We start from the raw sequence: 16,633 nt of genomic DNA, 5'->3' as shown, positions 1-16,633 counted from the left end.
AATAATAATAATAATAATAATAGTAATATATGTTATTAATATTACAATATAATATATGCATCTTATACATTAGTAAACATAGGACTAGCTAATCCTCTCTTTTTACATAGGCTTAGTAGTCCCCTCATAAGGAAGTATTTTTAGTGGGCCCGATATTAGCAATCCCATTTAAGACTAAAATTAAATGAAACAAATATGATATTAAATTTAGTCAAACCAAGCCTGTGTACCAAACGACCCTAATAACTTTCGCTAGGTAGGTCTATCCCGATAAATTTTCACAGGAGAGGTCTATCCTGATAATATTTTCGCGGCCATAGGTTCCCGTCAAAGATTCGCCAGGTAGGTCCTTCCCGACAAACTTCAGGGGATGAAAATGAATACAGAGAAGTATAAGGACATTGCGCCAAAACCCCACAAGAATTCCAATGACAAGCATGTCCCCACCAAAAAACGAGAGGCAAAGAAGAGGCTGGAGTGCCAAAGGCGATGAAGATACCGGATACAACAAGCCACACGATTTTCCTTGTCATATCATCATATCTATATTATTTCGCTGGACAATTGTAAGACAAAATTGAAACCCATTTTCAGGGTACTGTAGATCTCACTGAGGAGAAGCTGCAGAAGTAATTTTATTTGAAAAACTCCCATTTTGATGCAATGGTTCGTAACTTGTTGAATTGGTAAAATCCCATTTGATAGGTTGGATTATTTTAGCTAAGTGTTGGTGGAACTTGATAGTATTTCTTCTTGAGCAATCGTGTTTTGTTGGGCGGGTTGACATCACATGACAATGTTGCCTGTTTGCTCAGCCACCTCAAGCTGTTCTTATCATTCCCAGGTAAGATCTTACATGCTGAGTTGTGATCCTTCAATGTTATTTTGCTTCTAAATTCTAATATATACAGGTAATTTCTGTGCAAAGAAACCTTTTAAGTTATTAATTGTATCTGTCGTTCTTATGATGTCTGAATAATTAATGAAGTTGCTAATTGTTCATCCAAGTTTTATTAATTAATTCCATGAATCAATGGGTCTCATCAGAAAACTTGGCTACTATCCATTGAACATAAATAGCTAGTCAAAATTAAAAACCGTTGAAAGAACAATGAAAACGTCTAGCTACTTTTCACAGAAAATAATAAGTGGTTGCAGTTGTTTTCTCTCCTCATATCATCTTAGCGAGTTATCTGTGTTTCATGATTTGTGTAATTCTAATCTGTATAGCCACATGTAAAGTTATTATTGGGTTTTTTTTCCTCACAAGCACGTGAACATCAGCTTGCTGGCGTATGACGACATTATTTTTTGAGAATTAAAAAACAACTAATTTGTTTTGCATCATGTCATCATTTGGGTCAATATTAATTATGAAATTTCCGATTTTAAATTTACATGTGTATAAATGGATCTTACAGATTTCCTTACATGGAGGATTGCATGCCAATTCCCCATTCCAGAAGGATTTTGAGGCCAGATACATTGCGGAATGCAGGGGCTCTCTGGGCTTGTCATTTGCAATGCATTTCCAAAGAGATTCCTTCAAAGCACATGCTACAAAGTCTTTGTATTCTAACTTTGTGAAAAGCACAGAACAATCAGTCTCCATGGATTTTGTTAATAGGAGTTCCTGCTCAAATGAATCAGACTATCTTAATTGCAAGTATTCAGATATGTGGAGTTCTTCTACTGGAACTTTATATAAACAACATCCGTTGGGAATGGTGGAACTGAAATATGTAGAAAGCTCTAGCCTTTTGGCCCCTGATGAGGGACTCATGGACTTTACTAATCAGTCGACTGAGAATGCAAGTATTTTATCAGGACCCGTAGAACCTGAATTCATTTTAGCTGCTGATTTAACACCAGAAAATGTCACCTCTGCATCTGACCCCCTAGACATTGATGGTGATCAATTATCCAGTGTGAAAACTAGTATTGAGGATTTTATTGATGGGGTTAGTAAGTCTTTCAGTGCTTCAGTCGATAAGGGAGGAAGTTCTGTTAAAAGCTCACTAGACGCAATCACTTCATCAGTATCATCTGTTGTTAAAAGTGCTAATGAAGCAGTGGATAATGCTGTTGGCAGAATGTTTTCCACAATTGATCAAACGGGACAATTAGGTGGCAGTAAAATGGCAAATTTTTCAAGCGACTTTAAGGAAGCCACAAGTAAAGGAACTGTTATTGCTATTGATATTTTGAGACGTACATTTGTTGTGGTGGAGGATTCTCTATCAAATGGGGTTTCCTTTGTTGTTAGTTCTTACCAGTCTGCCAAGGACTTTCTTCCTCCTGACGTTAGTGATGCACTAAATTTTTCTGAAAAGAGAGCAGCAGAGTTCCTGGGGCCTGCCAAGAGTGCTTTTCAACAGGTATTTTTAAACTTTGGTATACACTTCCCTTTCATGGCTTAATGCTTTTGAATGATTCCAGAGTTGATAGTAATCTTCAGAGAAAAAATAAAAATTGATTGTGGTTTCCAGATTTCCAGAGTTATTCTAAACAATTCATAATATTTTCGTAACTTTGAAACTTGTTACATAAAAAAACTGGTTGGTTAATTTGTGAATGGATGCTTTTTTTGTCAAGACATCAGCCCCATTTTTGTTATAGTGGTCCTGTATTTTCTGTTTGACAGATTACGTTAGAAAGTAAACTTTCCATTATAAGCTTAGATCATCTATTCAATCATGTATATGCTGAGTTTTTTGCTATTACAATGACAATTTTCTGAATATAAACTGAATCTAAACATATTGAAAGCAGGTTTATATTGCTATTGAGGGGTTGGAGGAAAATCTTGGCTTGGATCCAAATGATCCAATCATTCCATTTGTTATATTCCTTGGCACCTCAGCCACTTTATGGTATGGATATCCTTTTGTTCTTTGAAGGTTGTTTTTCCTTTTCTATTTATACATATAGGAATACAAGTATCCTGCCGTGTGAGAAATTTATATTTCCTATCAGATATGCTGCAGGGTCATTTATCTGGTGCGGACATTCAGTGGTTATGCTGGAGATTTATCTCCTCAATCGACATTGGAGCTCTTGACAGGGAAGGAGAATGCTGTGCTCATTGATGTCCGACCCGAGGCAAGATATTGCATATTTGTTGGCCTTTATATTTGGCTGAGCTGATAATGTTATAAAATCTTTGCCTAACAGAGGCTAAAACAACCAAAATTCTTTTAATTGCCCAGACACAACCTCCAGTGTTCAAATTCATGCTCCTTGGTATTTCCTTTATAAGACTTATAATGAAATATTCTTTGTAAGTGTTTGCTTCTCAAATTTGCCAATGATTGGTTCTTGGAATTTCCTTTGTGAAGGTTATGAGAGAAAAGGAGGGTATTCCAGATCTTCGACGAACAGCTCGCTTTCGTTATGCAAGCGTGACTCTACCTGAGGTTGGCTTATTACTAGCATGTTATTTGACAATATGAAATACAATTGTATCATAACTTTTACAGGGTGAAAGAAGCCATATCGTACTAATGATTTGGGATTATGCTAAAACAGTTGTAATGATGTATTCTGGAGCTTAGCTCCATACACTATCTGCAATTTTGTTTTCAATATTATTGAATGATTTTTCAGGTTGATGGCTCTTTATGGAAGTTATTGAAGAGTGGAAAAGATCTTGATGATACCTTAACTGCTGCTGTTATTCGGAACTTGAAGATTGTTCAGGTAACTAGTTTTAGGCTTTATATCGCTTAAAACTATACCAAGCTAAAAGTTCAAAGGAAGATATTGGACTGGGACCTAGCAACTCTCCGTGCTTTGGTGTTAGTACCATAATTGGTCACCAAGGAGACCTGAAAGTATCGTGCAATCTTCTCCATCTCAAGAACTTCAATCACTATTTGATTTTCTTGGCCCACAATTATGCGAGAAAGAAAAATGCTAATTACAAAGAACATTCATATTCAAGTTCTTAGCACTGACCTGGTGACTTTAGATCTATTACCATACTTGTCCAAGGACTGGTTGGTTTTTCATGTGCTTAAAAACTTCATATCCAACAACAGGATCTGTTGCTAAAACCATGGGAAAATATGATGATTTCGTAATGAATAATGGTTCTCCAGGATCCCTATATCATGCACCATCTTCTGATTTTTTCCTGATTGGCTTGAGTAATGAATAATGAGGTCTATATTGTTTTCTACTCTGTGTAGGACAGGTCCAAGGTCATTATTATGGATGGTGATGGTACTCGTTCCAAAGGAATTGCAAGATCCTTGAGAAAGCTTGGGCTTAAGGCAAGTAGCAAGTCTTTGATGATTCTTTAATGATAGACGTACAGAAGACATGGAAATGAAAAGCCTGAGGAGTGAACTATATATCTATTAGTTTTTTTTTTCTCTATACTGAAAGACCTATGGTCATCTTGGACACAGGAACTAACGTAGATGCATTATTGTTCATAAGAAAAGATAGCACATATATATTTTTTAGTAGAAGATACTAAGTAAATGTTTATTCATACAAAGTTAAATAACAGGTACGTTAGTTTTTTCACAACCATTAGTAGGGCTCAACATGATGATTTAGCAAATGTGGATGGTTGAGTAACTGGTTTGTAAATTAGGACTCTGAAGTATGTAATGCAAGATAGAGATTCATATTCTCATTATATAAAGTTATTAGGACTTTTCTTATGGAAATTAGTATGTTCCAAATATTAAGAGAACCACTCAAATGCATGATAATTTTTGGTATTCTGGAATTGGTAAGCAACTTCTTAGATACTAATAACCTGGCGATGTTTAAAATGACAGAAACCTTACTTGGTTCAAGGTGGCTTTCAGTCTTGGGTGAAACATGGTCTTCGTATTAAGGAACTCAAACCCGAGACGACGCTTACCATACTCAATGAGGTATTTATCACTTGGATGCTGCTTCTTCTTTTAAGTTCTAATGGTGTTTTCTCTTTTTTTTTCTCTTTTCATAATACCACGTTTGAGCTTTTCACTTAAGCACAGTTGCAAAAATTGTATCATTTCAGGAAGCTGAGGCAATTCTGGAGAATATCAATCCTTCTCGTGCTCAAGTTCTTGGATATGGTGTGGTAAGATAAATTGCCTGCATGGTACCTTAAATTCCAACTTAATCAAAATATCTTCAGAATGATCTATGAAACACATCAGGATAGATTGATGATGAGTGGGATTTCATAGAGGCTAATGGTTATCTGACCTCTTGGGTTTTCTGTATGTTATAAAAATGTTTGATTCCCAGGCAATTTCAAGTGCAATTCTGTACTAATAAATGCAATTACTTTCTGTACAGGGACTGATTGCGGCATCGTATGCACTATTAGGCGAGTATATATGTTATGTTCTTTAACATTATTCTATAACATTCCAGCTTTACCCCACTTCCCCAATAAGAAAAATCCCAACCCAAACTCACCACCTGATAACCACCTCACCCCCATCATCTCCGTTCCTCTCCCAATGTCCTTTTCTCCGAGTGCTTTCTGACCAATCTTTGGCTTCTGTGACCAAGTGAGAGAGCCCATGTTAGATTTAGAATTGAGAGATTGAGATGTAAAGCACATGAGACAAAGGCAAATTGGCAAAACCCAAGATATATTATTGGATTATTAGGACAAAATGATGTACAAATACTCTGCATTTAAACCCTCTGCAACTTCTTTTTCAGCATTTGGGAAATATTTAATGTTCAGAACCTCACAGATCTGGCAAGAGAGAGAGAGAGAGAGAGAGAGAGAGAGAGAGAGAGAGAGAGAGGAGAGGGTAGTTGCCGGCGACAAGGGTGATGGGATGGGTGGCTGTCGGGTGGTGGGGGTTTGGGGCTGGGTGTTATTTTTCTGTTAATTTTTGTTTTTGTTTTTGTTTTATATTTTATTCTAGTGGAGAGCAAAGTTGGCATTTTAGGGGATTTTTTTTTTTTTTTTGAAAGAGGGCGGTTTCAAAAGATGGGGAGTGGCAGTAAAATTTTATCGTATTCATTTGCTTGTTCTTTTTTGGTTGGGGTTTCTTCTTCTTTCCTAATTAAGCATGATCCATTCTATTTCAGAGTGGGAGAAGACATTGCAATTGATTGGCGTTGTTGGCCTTGGTCAGGTATTAGAATCTTCCTAGAATGAGTGCCTAAGTCAAAGTATTTACTTCCATATCTCAGTTTGTGTTGAATCAAATTTTCAACGTGTTCCTAAAGTTTTTGGAATGTCTGTCTTGTTTCTGTCCCCGATTGTTTGTTGTTCAGAAATATAACTATCATATGGTAGATGTCAAATGATAAAAAGTCTAGATTAGTTGCTGAATTCTATTTAAGTTCACATAGTGACATAGGGGTGGGCATTTGTGCCAAAAGAACTGAATACTGATAAGAAACTTACATTTAAGAAATTCATATAGTCTCTGGTTCTTCCCCTTTCTCATTGCTCTTTTCATTGACTACACCAGACCATTTATCGACGGGTGGCAACTTATGAGAATGCTGAAGATTTCAAGCAAGATGTGAGGTAAAACCACAAAATTCAACATTCTTTTTAATGTGAATTTAATGTCTTGTTCAGAAGAAATGTTGTGACAGATTGTCCTCTTAACACTAGATTGCACCTTTCACAGTGATGTTGGAGTCCTATCAACAGCCAAATGCTGCTTAATATAAATTTTGTTGATTCAAAATGTGGTCTGATTGTGGTCTCTATGTTCCGTGAAGGCTGCTGCTTGCGCCTGTTAGAGTTGGAGCTCAGGCATTTTCGTGGGCTGCTGGAAAATTGGAATCAAACGGCATTGGACTACCAACATCTCCTTCATCTTCAGATGTTAAAAACCGGGTATTGCAGGCTGCTGCAAAGCATGAATCTCAACCGTCTGATACTGAAGGTATCCAAGAGTCATCTCTTGAATCAACAATTCCGGTCAATGACAGTGTAGATCTCTCCGAAGCATAAGGTTGATATTTCAGCAGCCAACAAAGAACAAAGGTTGATATTTTCTAGCAGTAGGCACTCCTTCCATTAGAGCCTCATGCTGTAGCTTGAAATGTGATCTGAGCTGTATTAGCAGTGAATGAAGGTTGAGTTAATTAACTGATGATTCTCTAAGAAGATGCACTATATGGTGATTGGCCTTTTGTGCAGAATTATAGCATAGTCGTTATGTTTCATCCTAATGAACTGAAGTGAGTTTTGTGCATCTTGCATAAAACAATTATTCAATTTTCAGTTGATGCCAACAAACAAGCACCAACATGGATATATAGGGGAAGCCGTCGTCATGTACAGATTTTGGTCGCAGTCAATATATGGTTATAGTAAGACTCATTACACGCCACGCCAATCAACAAATGCTAACTAACCACGTTGTCATAGATTTTCCGATGAGATCAAATTTTTAAATTTTTTTTTTCCTTTTGTAGTCGATTAAAAGTAAACTGTAAACCGTACTTACTATAACAATAAGGATGCTTGTTTATTCAAAAGCCAACCAGGCAAGTTGGGTCTCTCAAAGTTTCATCCGTTTACAAGGCAGTTAATCTTTACCCGCTAATTCTTTTGTTGACAAACCAACCAATAAAACTTCTAAGAAAAAGGATGTCGTTCACTTCTCTTTCAAAACCAGTTTCCCGACTCCCAACCAATAAAACTTTTTTCTTTATACGATTGATGAAAATAAGAGCTTTCACAAATAATAAATCATGTTTTGTTTTATCTTTTTGCACAACGAAACATGCCATCACTTTCCATACATCATAATTTCAAAGACTAATTCAATAAAATTTGATCTGGTTAGGTACTTTTTTCCCCAAAAGTTAAAATAGAATTATTAGAAAGGTTTTGATTAGAGACGAGAAGTCTCAGAAACAGAAAGGGTTCCTTTTTCTTTTGGTCGAAACAGAAAGGTATTTGGAAATGACATATATAGTTGGAAATAATTTTGGTATACAATTTTCGGTAGCCTTTTCTAATATTAGTTGTTTCCTTTAAGACTGTTATTGCACAGGTCAGATTTGCAGAGATAGAGACATTCCATGATGATTTATCTGCAAAACTAGCAAAAACCAGCGTTTTCAGGAGCACTATTTTATTGAACCCCTCCCCCTCCTCCTCCGTCTCTCTCAACCGCAAAAATGGTCAAACCCAGTTGGGCATTTGTTCTCACCTACTTCATCATCATCCTCAACCTTCATCTGGGCAGTGTTTTTGCAACTATTCCCACAGACGCACTTGCCCAACAGAAATTGGACAAAGTTCTTGAGCTCCCTGGTCAGACCTTCAATCTGAGCTTTGCACACTATGCTGGGTATGCCACTGTCAATGAAGATTCTGGGAGGGCTCTCTTCTACTGGCTTGTTGAGGCTGCTGAGGACCCTGGTTCTAAGCCTATTGTTCTCTGGCTAAATGGAGGTTGAGCTTCAAATTTTTGCCTAAGCTTCTCGTTTATCTTTGTGATAGTGCTGTTTTGACTTCTCTTGCTGTTAAATGTTGTACGTCCGTCCATTTTGTTTACTATTTGTGTTATGTTCTGTAATATTTGGAATACATTTCTGGAATTTTGTTTTTTTTTTGTTTTTTTGTTTTTTGAAGGCGGCCAGAATTCTTTCTAGTGATCGAATAAACTTGCTTAATTTCCTATTCGTTTATTAGTGGTTGCTTCGTTTTATGAAAGCTTTGTATTTATCTCTCGAGTGCTCTTTGGCTATTACTGTTTTGTTTCCCAATTTGGTATTTTTATTGATTTAGAATTTTTTCTTTCTGAATGGTTACTCACCTCCTTAGGACCTGGATGTTCATCAATTGCTTATGGGGAGGCAGAGGAAGTTGGTCCATTTCATATTAAGGCAGACGGGAAGACCCTATATTTGAATCCTTACTCTTGGAATCAAGGTGGGAAGCTTCTCATAACTTGTTAGAGGAGGTTATTAGGATTTTTTTCGTTTTAATTATCGTAATGAATTATGTCAGCCAAAACTTAACAGATATAAAAAGATACCAGCCAGAGGTTACAGGTTGTTTTATGTGTGAATTGTGTATGTGAGAATTTCAAGATGTGTATTATCAATTATGTATGTGAGTTCCCCTTTTAAATACTTGCTGCAGATGTAAGGGGCTTGGAGTTTAAGTGGTTAAGAGTCATTACCCCTGCACCCGAGGTCCCCTGTTCGAAATCCCCCTTCCCCAATATCCCTTGTATTAAAACCAAAAAACAATAAAAACAAAAAAAAAAAAACAAAACAAAAAAAAAAAAAAACTTGATACGAATTATAGGTCTCAGGACTATAGCATCATTTTACTCGGATATAGTGCTTCAAATAGGTTGTTCTCTTACTTGTTTATAAGCATCTTAGCAAATGAGCATATGCGTTCCTCTCAGTAAGCACATGATTGCTGAGCAAGCGTGCATGCACCTTTTTCTTTGTGTCTCTCTTGTTTATCTCTTACTTTATGCTTGATGTTGCTTTATTCCACTGCATCAAGCGTGGTACGTACAGTGACTGTAGAATATATTTTTAGAATGATAAAACCACATCTTAGTAGTTCTTTACAAAATGTCTAATTGCTTTTACCTTTTTGCAGTTGCTAACATTCTATTTCTCGATTCACCTGTTGGAGTCGGTTTTTCTTATTCAAACACTTCCTCTGATTTGCTATCCAATGGAGATAAAAGAACGGGTACTTTTCCATGTCTCATTTTTAGGCTTTGAGCTATTTATGTTGTTAGCTTATTATGCACATTAGATTATAATTATGTTGTTTTGCAGCCGAAGACTCTCTAGCATTTCTATTGAAATGGTTTGAGCGCTTTCCCCAGTACAAGGGAAGAGAATTTTATATCACTGGAGAGAGCTATGGAGGTAGACAAACCTACTTTGCTTGTTTGCTTTTACATCATGTCATTCACCTTTTTCCCTTCCAATAGTAAACATGTAAAACTTAAACTAAATGCAATATATCTCTATTCTCATGTCTTTGCGTGTGTGTTGTAAAGGGAGTACTTCGTTCCATTTTATGTTTTATTCTATTTTTATTCCTTAGTATGTTGGTGAGGTAGGGGAGTGGTACATTATTACCTCCCATCTTTTGGTTCTCTTAGTATACTTATTGCTTTGGGATGCAGTATATCACGTTCACTCGTAACATTGGTTGACTAAAGCAACCTCATCAGGGCTCCCTTCCCACCATTAAAAAAGAAAACTAATTACAGAATTGTAGCTTTTTCAGTCTGGATATTGTAACAAATAGAAAGTTACTTCAGTTAGTGGTTTCAGGACAAGAGGAATGGGGTTTGAGATAGAAGCCTAACAACACATGCAAAATCAGTAGCAGCTCTACGTTTATTTATCTTATTCATGCATAACATGTTCGAATTTCTTGTGTTGTATTTTGGTATATTTTGTACGACTTGGTTATGTATTCTAGTTTTAACCACCCAAAACTTGTGTACCAGGACATTATGTTCCTCAGCTAAGCCAAGCAATTGTGAAGTACAACTTGGAAACTAAGGAAAAAGCAATTAATCTGAAGGGTTATATGGTATAGACTTGGTGAATTTCTATCGCAAAGGTTTGGGGATATTGTACACTGTAAACACATTAAAATAACGAAGTATGTGTTATGCAGGTGGGCAATGCTCTGACTGATGATTATCATGATCATTTGGGAGTTTTCCAGTTTATGTGGTCGGCTGGTTTGATTTCTGATCAAACATACAAGTCGCTGAACCTTCTTTGTGATTTCCAGTCATTTATACACACCTCAAATTCATGTGACAATATTTTAGACATTGCTAGTGCAGAACTTGGAAACATTGACCCTTACAGCATCTACACTCTTGCATGCCCTGCTAATGTTAGCCAGTCAAATCGGCTGCTGAAAAGAATGCATGTGAGTGCAATAAATTGTCTACTACGTTCCATGTGAGCTATTTTTTACTTTAAATTTCTTTTCTTTCCCCTCCCCCTCCCTCTTCCCCACCAAAGAAAACAATGTAAAACGAATCTCCTTGCTAGATGTATTCAGCACATTCTAAATGTTTCAAATTGCCAACCAGGTGAAAATGGTTTACATAATACTATGGTCTCTTTTACTTCTACTCTCTTTTCCAAGTTTGTTTAATATGGTTCAGTTTAATGGAAAGTTGTGGATCAGAATAGTAACTAGCTGGGGTTTCTTGATTTATCAACTGCCAATTCTTCAAAAGTTTCTTTTTCAAAATATATGTTTGTAAGAACAATCCCCAAATGATTTCACTCTTATGAATTTATTTAGCCTCGTGAATAACTGTATTTACCTCAAACTGAGGTCTCAAATCTTTCAATGATAGTTGACTTATTGTCATACTGATGATGGAATGTGATGCCATTTGATAGAAGGTGGGCCGCATCAGTGAGAGTTATGATCCTTGCACAGAAGCACACTCAGTTGTGTACTTCAATCTACCCGAGGTTCAAAAGGCTCTCCATGTTAATCCAAATCATGCACCATCTAAGTGGGCAACCTGCAGGTATAAACCAATGAAAAGAGTGCTTCAAAGCTTTTGTTTACTTTAGAACTTATGGTTTCAAATGAGCTAGTCCATCGCTAGCTCAAGATTGCTTTGGCTATCTGGAAATTCATCCCTACTGAATTGCTACACCTGTACAATACCACCAGTTCTGGTGTGCAAGAGCAAGAAACCATATTTGTCTGTGATAAATATGGACTTTACTTTAAACTTATGGTTAGGAGATAAAAAATTCATTGAAGTTTTGGTCAATCACCATTTTTGTCTCAATCTCTGGGTTGGGGAGCCGAAGCTGGGCAAATGTGCCTTGCCTGGAACTGGGATATATTGTCCTAATTTGCTTCTGCAATTTAAACCACATATCAAAATTTTATTTCACCTGCTTATATAAGCATGTCATGTGAGAGTGTTTTTGGTTTTAAAAGTGATGACCTTGATTGACAAGGCACAGTGGAAAAGTTGACATATTATGTTCATCCATTTTTTTGCTGTTTTGCAGTGATGTGGTATACACCACTTGGCAGGATTCTCCTAGGACAGTGCTGGACGTCTACAAGGAGCTGATACATTCAGGACTTCGTATATGGATGTTCAGGTCCCTCTCAACACCTTGCAGATATAGATTTGATGATTACTTGTTTAAACTTTTTGATTAGTCACATCACAGTTTTAGATTCTAATTAAATGATTACATATATGAATTTCATCTAGTAGACCAAAATATTCACTCAATACTTTTCTTTACCATTGTCTTTATATGAGTAGTTTGCATCATTTACAGGAGCCATTTTCATATAACTAACATGTTGGTAATCATCCTACTTTTGCTATTTTTGCATCTATGGCAGTGGTGATACAGATTCCGTGATCCCAGTTACATCTACCCGATACAGTATAGACGCTCTTAAGCTTCCAACTGTCAAGCCCTGGCGTCCCTGGTATGATGATGGACAGGTAAAGCAGCTTCTGGGAACTATTTTCTTCCCATATCTCTACTCATTATAAACAGAATACTGAAATGGGATACAGTTCTTGTTCCAAGTCTTGTCAATTATACAAGTATTTCTTTGAAATTTTCCCAACTTATGGAAGTAGGCATTAATACAATTAGGCCTCGTTAACAGGTTGGAGGATGGACACAAGAATATGCTGGGCTGACATTTGTGTCAGTGAGGGGAGCAGGCCATGAAGTCCCTTTGCACAAACCCAAGCAAGCGCTCACACTCATCAAAGCTTTCTTGTCAGGATCTTCAATGCCTTCTTCAGAACTTGTCAGTGACTCTTGAAGGTTTCTTTTCGCAATTGGCCCTTGAATTGGCAGGAAAAAATCATGCAGTGTTATGCTTGGTTACTTACTATGCATTACTGCGGAAGTGGTCACATTTAACACCCAAGGATCCAGTACACATTGTTTCTCTGGGAAACAATAAAGAGAAACTTTAGGGTTTTACGTTGTTGTAATTTAAGAAGAAGAAACCAAAATAAAGGAACTTGAGAGCAGCTGTCATTTTGAAGTTAGAACAGGCTCTGCCATTCAATAATCATGTACTGCTATGCAAGATTTTACCCTTGTCTTTAAGACGACATGTCACTACGACATTTCCACAAATCTTTATTTTTCTTGAACATGAGTTTATGAAGTGAATAAGTTCATCAAGAACCAAGAAAAATACTAATTCTTAACTTGTCCTAATGGACCTTGAATTGAAGAACAACATGAGCGAGTGATATTGGGGGCGGGAGATTTGAATACTGAAGGGGGGTGAATGATCTTACCAAGAGGAAATAAAAAGAGTTGAAAAAACAGGAAATTAGCTGCAGACGCATGCTAAAAACAATCGCGGAGGTTAATGGGGCCTATGAATTAGAAAAGCCCATAATTTAATAACAGGCCCAATTCAGGTCTACAAGTTTGGGCCGAAATGAGAATGAGCATTCATTGGTTTGTCATCATCAGCCCTACCCAAGGCTTTCCAATGCTTCCCTTCTTGTCGGCTCTCTCTCTCTCTCTCTCTCTCTCTCTGTATTTCACCACAACCATCTCCTCGCGTGTAAAACGGTACCTCCTCCAGTCCTCCTCTTTTCAATACCAATGGTGCTGGGAGCTTACTCATCCTAACCAAGCTAGGTATGCATCTCTCTCTCTCTCTAAATTGTCGATTTGTGCAAGTCATGCATGACCCAGGTTCTGATCAAGCTGGATTGGTACGCATATGTCCATGGGTCCGACCAACATGGTCATTAAGTCTAACCAATCTTCTTCTTCTTTGTTAAATTGAATGCCTTCATCTTATTTAAACAAACTGCATGCTCAATCAACTCTACTTACTAAACTTTTAGTAATGCTCATTACCTGTTCGATAATTCTCGTACGGAATGTTACATATTGGAATCAAAGTGCCTAAATATTATAAAAAGTTTGTATCTTTATTTTCTTTTGGGGGTGGGGTGTTCTTAGTGCATTTACAAATTACGTCTTCAGGGAGTGAAACGGAAAAAGTGAATCGTTAAATGCACTAAGAACACCCCCATCGTTTAGATGATGAAAATTTTCGCCAAGTAAAGCTCAAAAAGTTGTATGGTTTGTGTTAAAGATTACTATGTCGTCATTCTGAGGTATGGTAGGCCAGCAGGATTATGTTATCAGTAAATAAGTAGGGATCGGTAATTTCTCTCTCTTTTTAGGTTACAAGCTTTGTTATAGATTCTGGTAGGCATATGGAGATTGGTGGTTGTTTGTATCACAGTTTGATGTTATATTTTAATATTACAGTTCCATATTTAAGTCTGTATTCATCTTAAGGATGTAGAATCCAATTCCTCTATGAGTGGTGCAAAGAGATTGCGCTTCATGCTACTGTAACCTGAGCTGCCTAATTGACTTAATCTTTCATTGCCCAGATATGTTACCTTTGATGATTGAACATTGAGGGCCCTATTTTTTTTTTTCCGAAAAGGGCACCAAATAGAGGTCAGTGTAAACTTTTCCAAGAATTTGTTCCAGTGTATATATAACTTCATCTTATTGCAGTTAAAACTTAAAACACAGAACAGGACTTAAGATACCATTGATGTTGCAGGAACAAAAGGGGAAAAAGGCTGAGGGGCAACAAAAATGGTGGTTACCAGTTCTAATCCCCACAACAAGGAGATTGTCGTCAGGAAGAGGATTGCGAGCATGTATCTCTCTCTCTCTCTCTCTCTCTCTCTCTCTCTCTATATATATATATATATATATATATATATATATATAGGGAGATTCTCCAATAAATATTTTATGTTAAGGATTGGTTACATACTTCTAATCTTGGCCGTTGGATTGCATTCATTAAATGTGTTGGTAGCTTCTTAGATGCAATTCAACAGCCGAGATTAGAAGTATGTAACCAATCCTTAACTTAAATACTTATTGGAGAAAAATTTGTAGTGTGGTGGTTGTTTACTTTGTAGTTTGTATGAATGAGTAAAAACAATGGGTCTGCTTTTAAAAGGCATTCAGGGTTAAGGATTAAGAAAGTATAGAATCTTTTGGTGTATTAAGTATTGGAAGTGATTGTTAATGCTCATTTATTGAACTGTAATTTTTAAGCACTGTTTTTCTTTTTGGCATAAAGTGTTATATTCAGTAATATGTACTGTTAGTTGTACTATTTGCTTCTCTCTTAGCCAATATATTATGCATCTCTGATGGAGATGGTTCACTGTCTAGATTCAATAAACGGGAAGAGGATTTTCCGTCCTTGAAAGAATACAATGATTACTTGGAGGAAGTGGAGGACATGAGTAAGTTTTTCAGCTTAGGTGTTTCTTATATTTTTGATGAAAAGAGTTAGGCTGACAAAAAAAAAATCATTCTCTGGTAGCATTTAACTTGATCGATGGAATAGATGTCCCTGCTATTGAAGCAAAAATTGCAAAGTATCAGGAAGAAAATGCTGAACAAATAATGATTAATAGAGCCCGTAAGGTACTTCAAAATAAAATCAGAGTGTTTTATCCTTTCCTTTCTTTTTTTGGTTCCTAACCTGCTGGCTTTGCTTTATGAGATTTAAGTCGGAATGTTGCCTCCACATTACTTGAAGAAAAAAAGAAGCAGCTCCCAATGCTGGCAATAGTGAACTATTTAATATTTTTCTGCAAAATCTGTGCCAAGGTTCTGATGCTGGTGTTATTAATTGAATAGGCTGAAGAGCTTGCTGCAGCTCTAGCAGCAAGCAAGGGACATCCTGCACAGAATGATACTGATGCGGTAAGAATGGAGTTATTTCATGTGTCATCATTTCCTTCTGAGTTCGTAATTGTGCTGCAAGCACCAACACTTGAGTCTGGTACACAACACTTGAATCTGGTACACGACCACTCCAAGCACCAACACTACCACTTCAAGCACACACAGTGCAGTGAAGCACCGAAGAAAAACCACACTTATGATATTGATTGTTCAGTTGTATAATTTCCAAATGTAATGATTGTACTGATGAGCTATTTTCAATAGAAATTCATTTTTTTATGAGTTTATTTTTCTAAATTGTGCCAGTTTTCCAGCCCAAAGGGAAGTACATAATTTTTTAAACTGATTTTATGTGTTTATTGACAGGCTCTGAGCCAAGGCTCTCAAGCAGGATTTGGTACTGGTACACAGGGGCAGTATGCCCCTACAGTTGCAGGACAACCACGACCAACTGGCATGGGTCCACAACCACTACCACTTGGAGGGGGGCATGATATGCATGGATATGCTGTTGACGATGAAGAAATGATAAAGCTCCGAGCAGAGAGAGGTGGTAGGGCAGGAGGGTGGAGTGTAGAGATAAGCAGGAAGAGGGCACTCGAAGAAGCCTTCAGTAGCATTTGGGTTTCGTAGGATCATAGTGTTATTAAACTCTGTAATGTAATATATGGCCTTTCATGTAAGAGCAGCAACCTGTGTTCTTTCTTATATCTAAAAGAAGTTTCAGATTGTTGGCTGTGGGGTGAGGGATAACAAATGAGGATAAAGATATTATGTATCAGTACAAAATCCAGATTTTTGGCTGAGTTCTATAAGTAATTATATTTTTGGATGTTCATGTATTTTTGAGGTACTACAATAAATTAATGAAGCAGATACTTTCTCATCTCAAAATATTTTTGTATTTTCT

The 16,633-nt window shown here is 36.9% G+C and overlaps 3 protein-coding genes across 7 annotated transcripts; all 3 read left to right on the top strand.

Annotated features, from left to right (window-relative positions):
• Window positions 1-250: 250 nt before the first annotated feature.
• LOC117633562 lies at window positions 251-7,312 on the top strand. Of its 4 annotated transcripts, none has more exons than XM_034367210.1 (13): window positions 252-844; window positions 1,422-2,378; window positions 2,773-2,873; window positions 2,988-3,102; window positions 3,339-3,416; window positions 3,607-3,699; window positions 4,191-4,274; window positions 4,794-4,892; window positions 5,021-5,083; window positions 5,305-5,335; window positions 6,058-6,104; window positions 6,447-6,505; window positions 6,612-6,717. In XM_034367210.1, the coding sequence occupies exons 1-13, from the start codon at window positions 791-793 to the stop codon at window positions 6,652-6,654; spliced, it is 1,824 nt and encodes a 607-aa protein (XP_034223101.1). In that variant the 5' UTR covers window positions 252-790; the 3' UTR covers window positions 6,655-6,717. The 4 variants fall into 4 exon arrangements, 2 of the variants coding, with proteins under 2 accessions (XP_034223101.1, XP_034223100.1); XM_034367209.1 differs by having other exon boundaries at window positions 257-844; window positions 6,706-7,246; XR_004586682.1 differs by lacking the exon at window positions 5,305-5,335 and having other exon boundaries at window positions 251-844; window positions 6,612-6,648.
• A 446-nt stretch (window positions 7,313-7,758) lies between these two features.
• LOC117633564 (serine carboxypeptidase II-2) lies at window positions 7,759-13,118 on the top strand. Its single transcript, XM_034367211.1, has 11 exons — window positions 7,759-7,890; window positions 7,977-8,395; window positions 8,768-8,875; window positions 9,566-9,661; window positions 9,751-9,843; window positions 10,437-10,522; window positions 10,610-10,873; window positions 11,359-11,492; window positions 11,992-12,087; window positions 12,341-12,446; window positions 12,617-13,118. The coding sequence occupies exons 2-11, from the start codon at window positions 8,119-8,121 to the stop codon at window positions 12,776-12,778; spliced, it is 1,422 nt and encodes a 473-aa protein (XP_034223102.1). The 5' UTR covers window positions 7,759-7,890; window positions 7,977-8,118; the 3' UTR covers window positions 12,779-13,118.
• A 359-nt stretch (window positions 13,119-13,477) lies between these two features.
• On the top strand, window positions 13,478-16,609 carry LOC117636110. 2 transcript variants are annotated; one of them, XM_034370573.1, is made up of 7 exons: window positions 13,478-13,620; window positions 14,394-14,463; window positions 14,573-14,672; window positions 15,202-15,275; window positions 15,356-15,459; window positions 15,676-15,741; window positions 16,090-16,609. In XM_034370573.1, the coding sequence occupies exons 3-7, from the start codon at window positions 14,608-14,610 to the stop codon at window positions 16,354-16,356; spliced, it is 576 nt and encodes a 191-aa protein (XP_034226464.1). In that variant the 5' UTR covers window positions 13,478-13,620; window positions 14,394-14,463; window positions 14,573-14,607; the 3' UTR covers window positions 16,357-16,609. The 2 variants fall into 2 exon arrangements, with proteins under 2 accessions (XP_034226464.1, XP_034226463.1); XM_034370572.1 differs by lacking the exon at window positions 14,394-14,463 and having other exon boundaries at window positions 13,479-13,620.
• Window positions 16,610-16,633: the final 24 nt, after the last annotated feature.

The sequence above is a fragment of the Prunus dulcis genome, chromosome 7 (genome assembly GCF_902201215.1).
Source record: "Prunus dulcis chromosome 7, ALMONDv2, whole genome shotgun sequence".
In the NCBI taxonomy this organism is placed as follows: domain Eukaryota; kingdom Viridiplantae; phylum Streptophyta; class Magnoliopsida; order Rosales; family Rosaceae; genus Prunus; species Prunus dulcis.
The sequence above is the reverse complement of the archived record's forward strand: the minus strand, read 5'-3'. Positions and strand labels throughout refer to the sequence as shown.

Excerpts from the sequence above, each read along its gene's own strand:
- LOC117633564 (XM_034367211.1), top strand. The coding sequence starts at position 8,119 with ATGGTCAAACCCAGTTGGGCATTTGTTCTCACCTACTTCATCATCATC. Across the intron at positions 8,396-8,767 it reads TGTTCTCTGGCTAAATGGAG|GACCTGGATGTTCATCAATT; the intron begins GTTGAGCTTCAA and ends TCACCTCCTTAG. Across the intron at positions 12,447-12,616 it reads CCTGGTATGATGATGGACAG|GTTGGAGGATGGACACAAGA; the intron begins GTAAAGCAGCTT and ends CCTCGTTAACAG.
- LOC117633562 (XM_034367209.1), top strand. The coding sequence starts at position 791 with ATGACAATGTTGCCTGTTTGCTCAGCCACCTCAAGCTGTTCTTATCAT. Across the intron at positions 4,275-4,793 it reads TGAGAAAGCTTGGGCTTAAG|AAACCTTACTTGGTTCAAGG; the intron begins GCAAGTAGCAAG and ends TTAAAATGACAG. Across the intron at positions 5,084-5,304 it reads AAGTTCTTGGATATGGTGTG|GGACTGATTGCGGCATCGTA; the intron begins GTAAGATAAATT and ends CTTTCTGTACAG.
- LOC117636110 (XM_034370573.1), top strand. The coding sequence starts at position 14,608 with ATGGTGGTTACCAGTTCTAATCCCCACAACAAGGAGATTGTCGTCAGG. Across the intron at positions 15,276-15,355 it reads GGAGGAAGTGGAGGACATGA|CATTTAACTTGATCGATGGA; the intron begins GTAAGTTTTTCA and ends ATTCTCTGGTAG. Across the intron at positions 15,460-15,675 it reads TGATTAATAGAGCCCGTAAG|GCTGAAGAGCTTGCTGCAGC; the intron begins GTACTTCAAAAT and ends TTAATTGAATAG.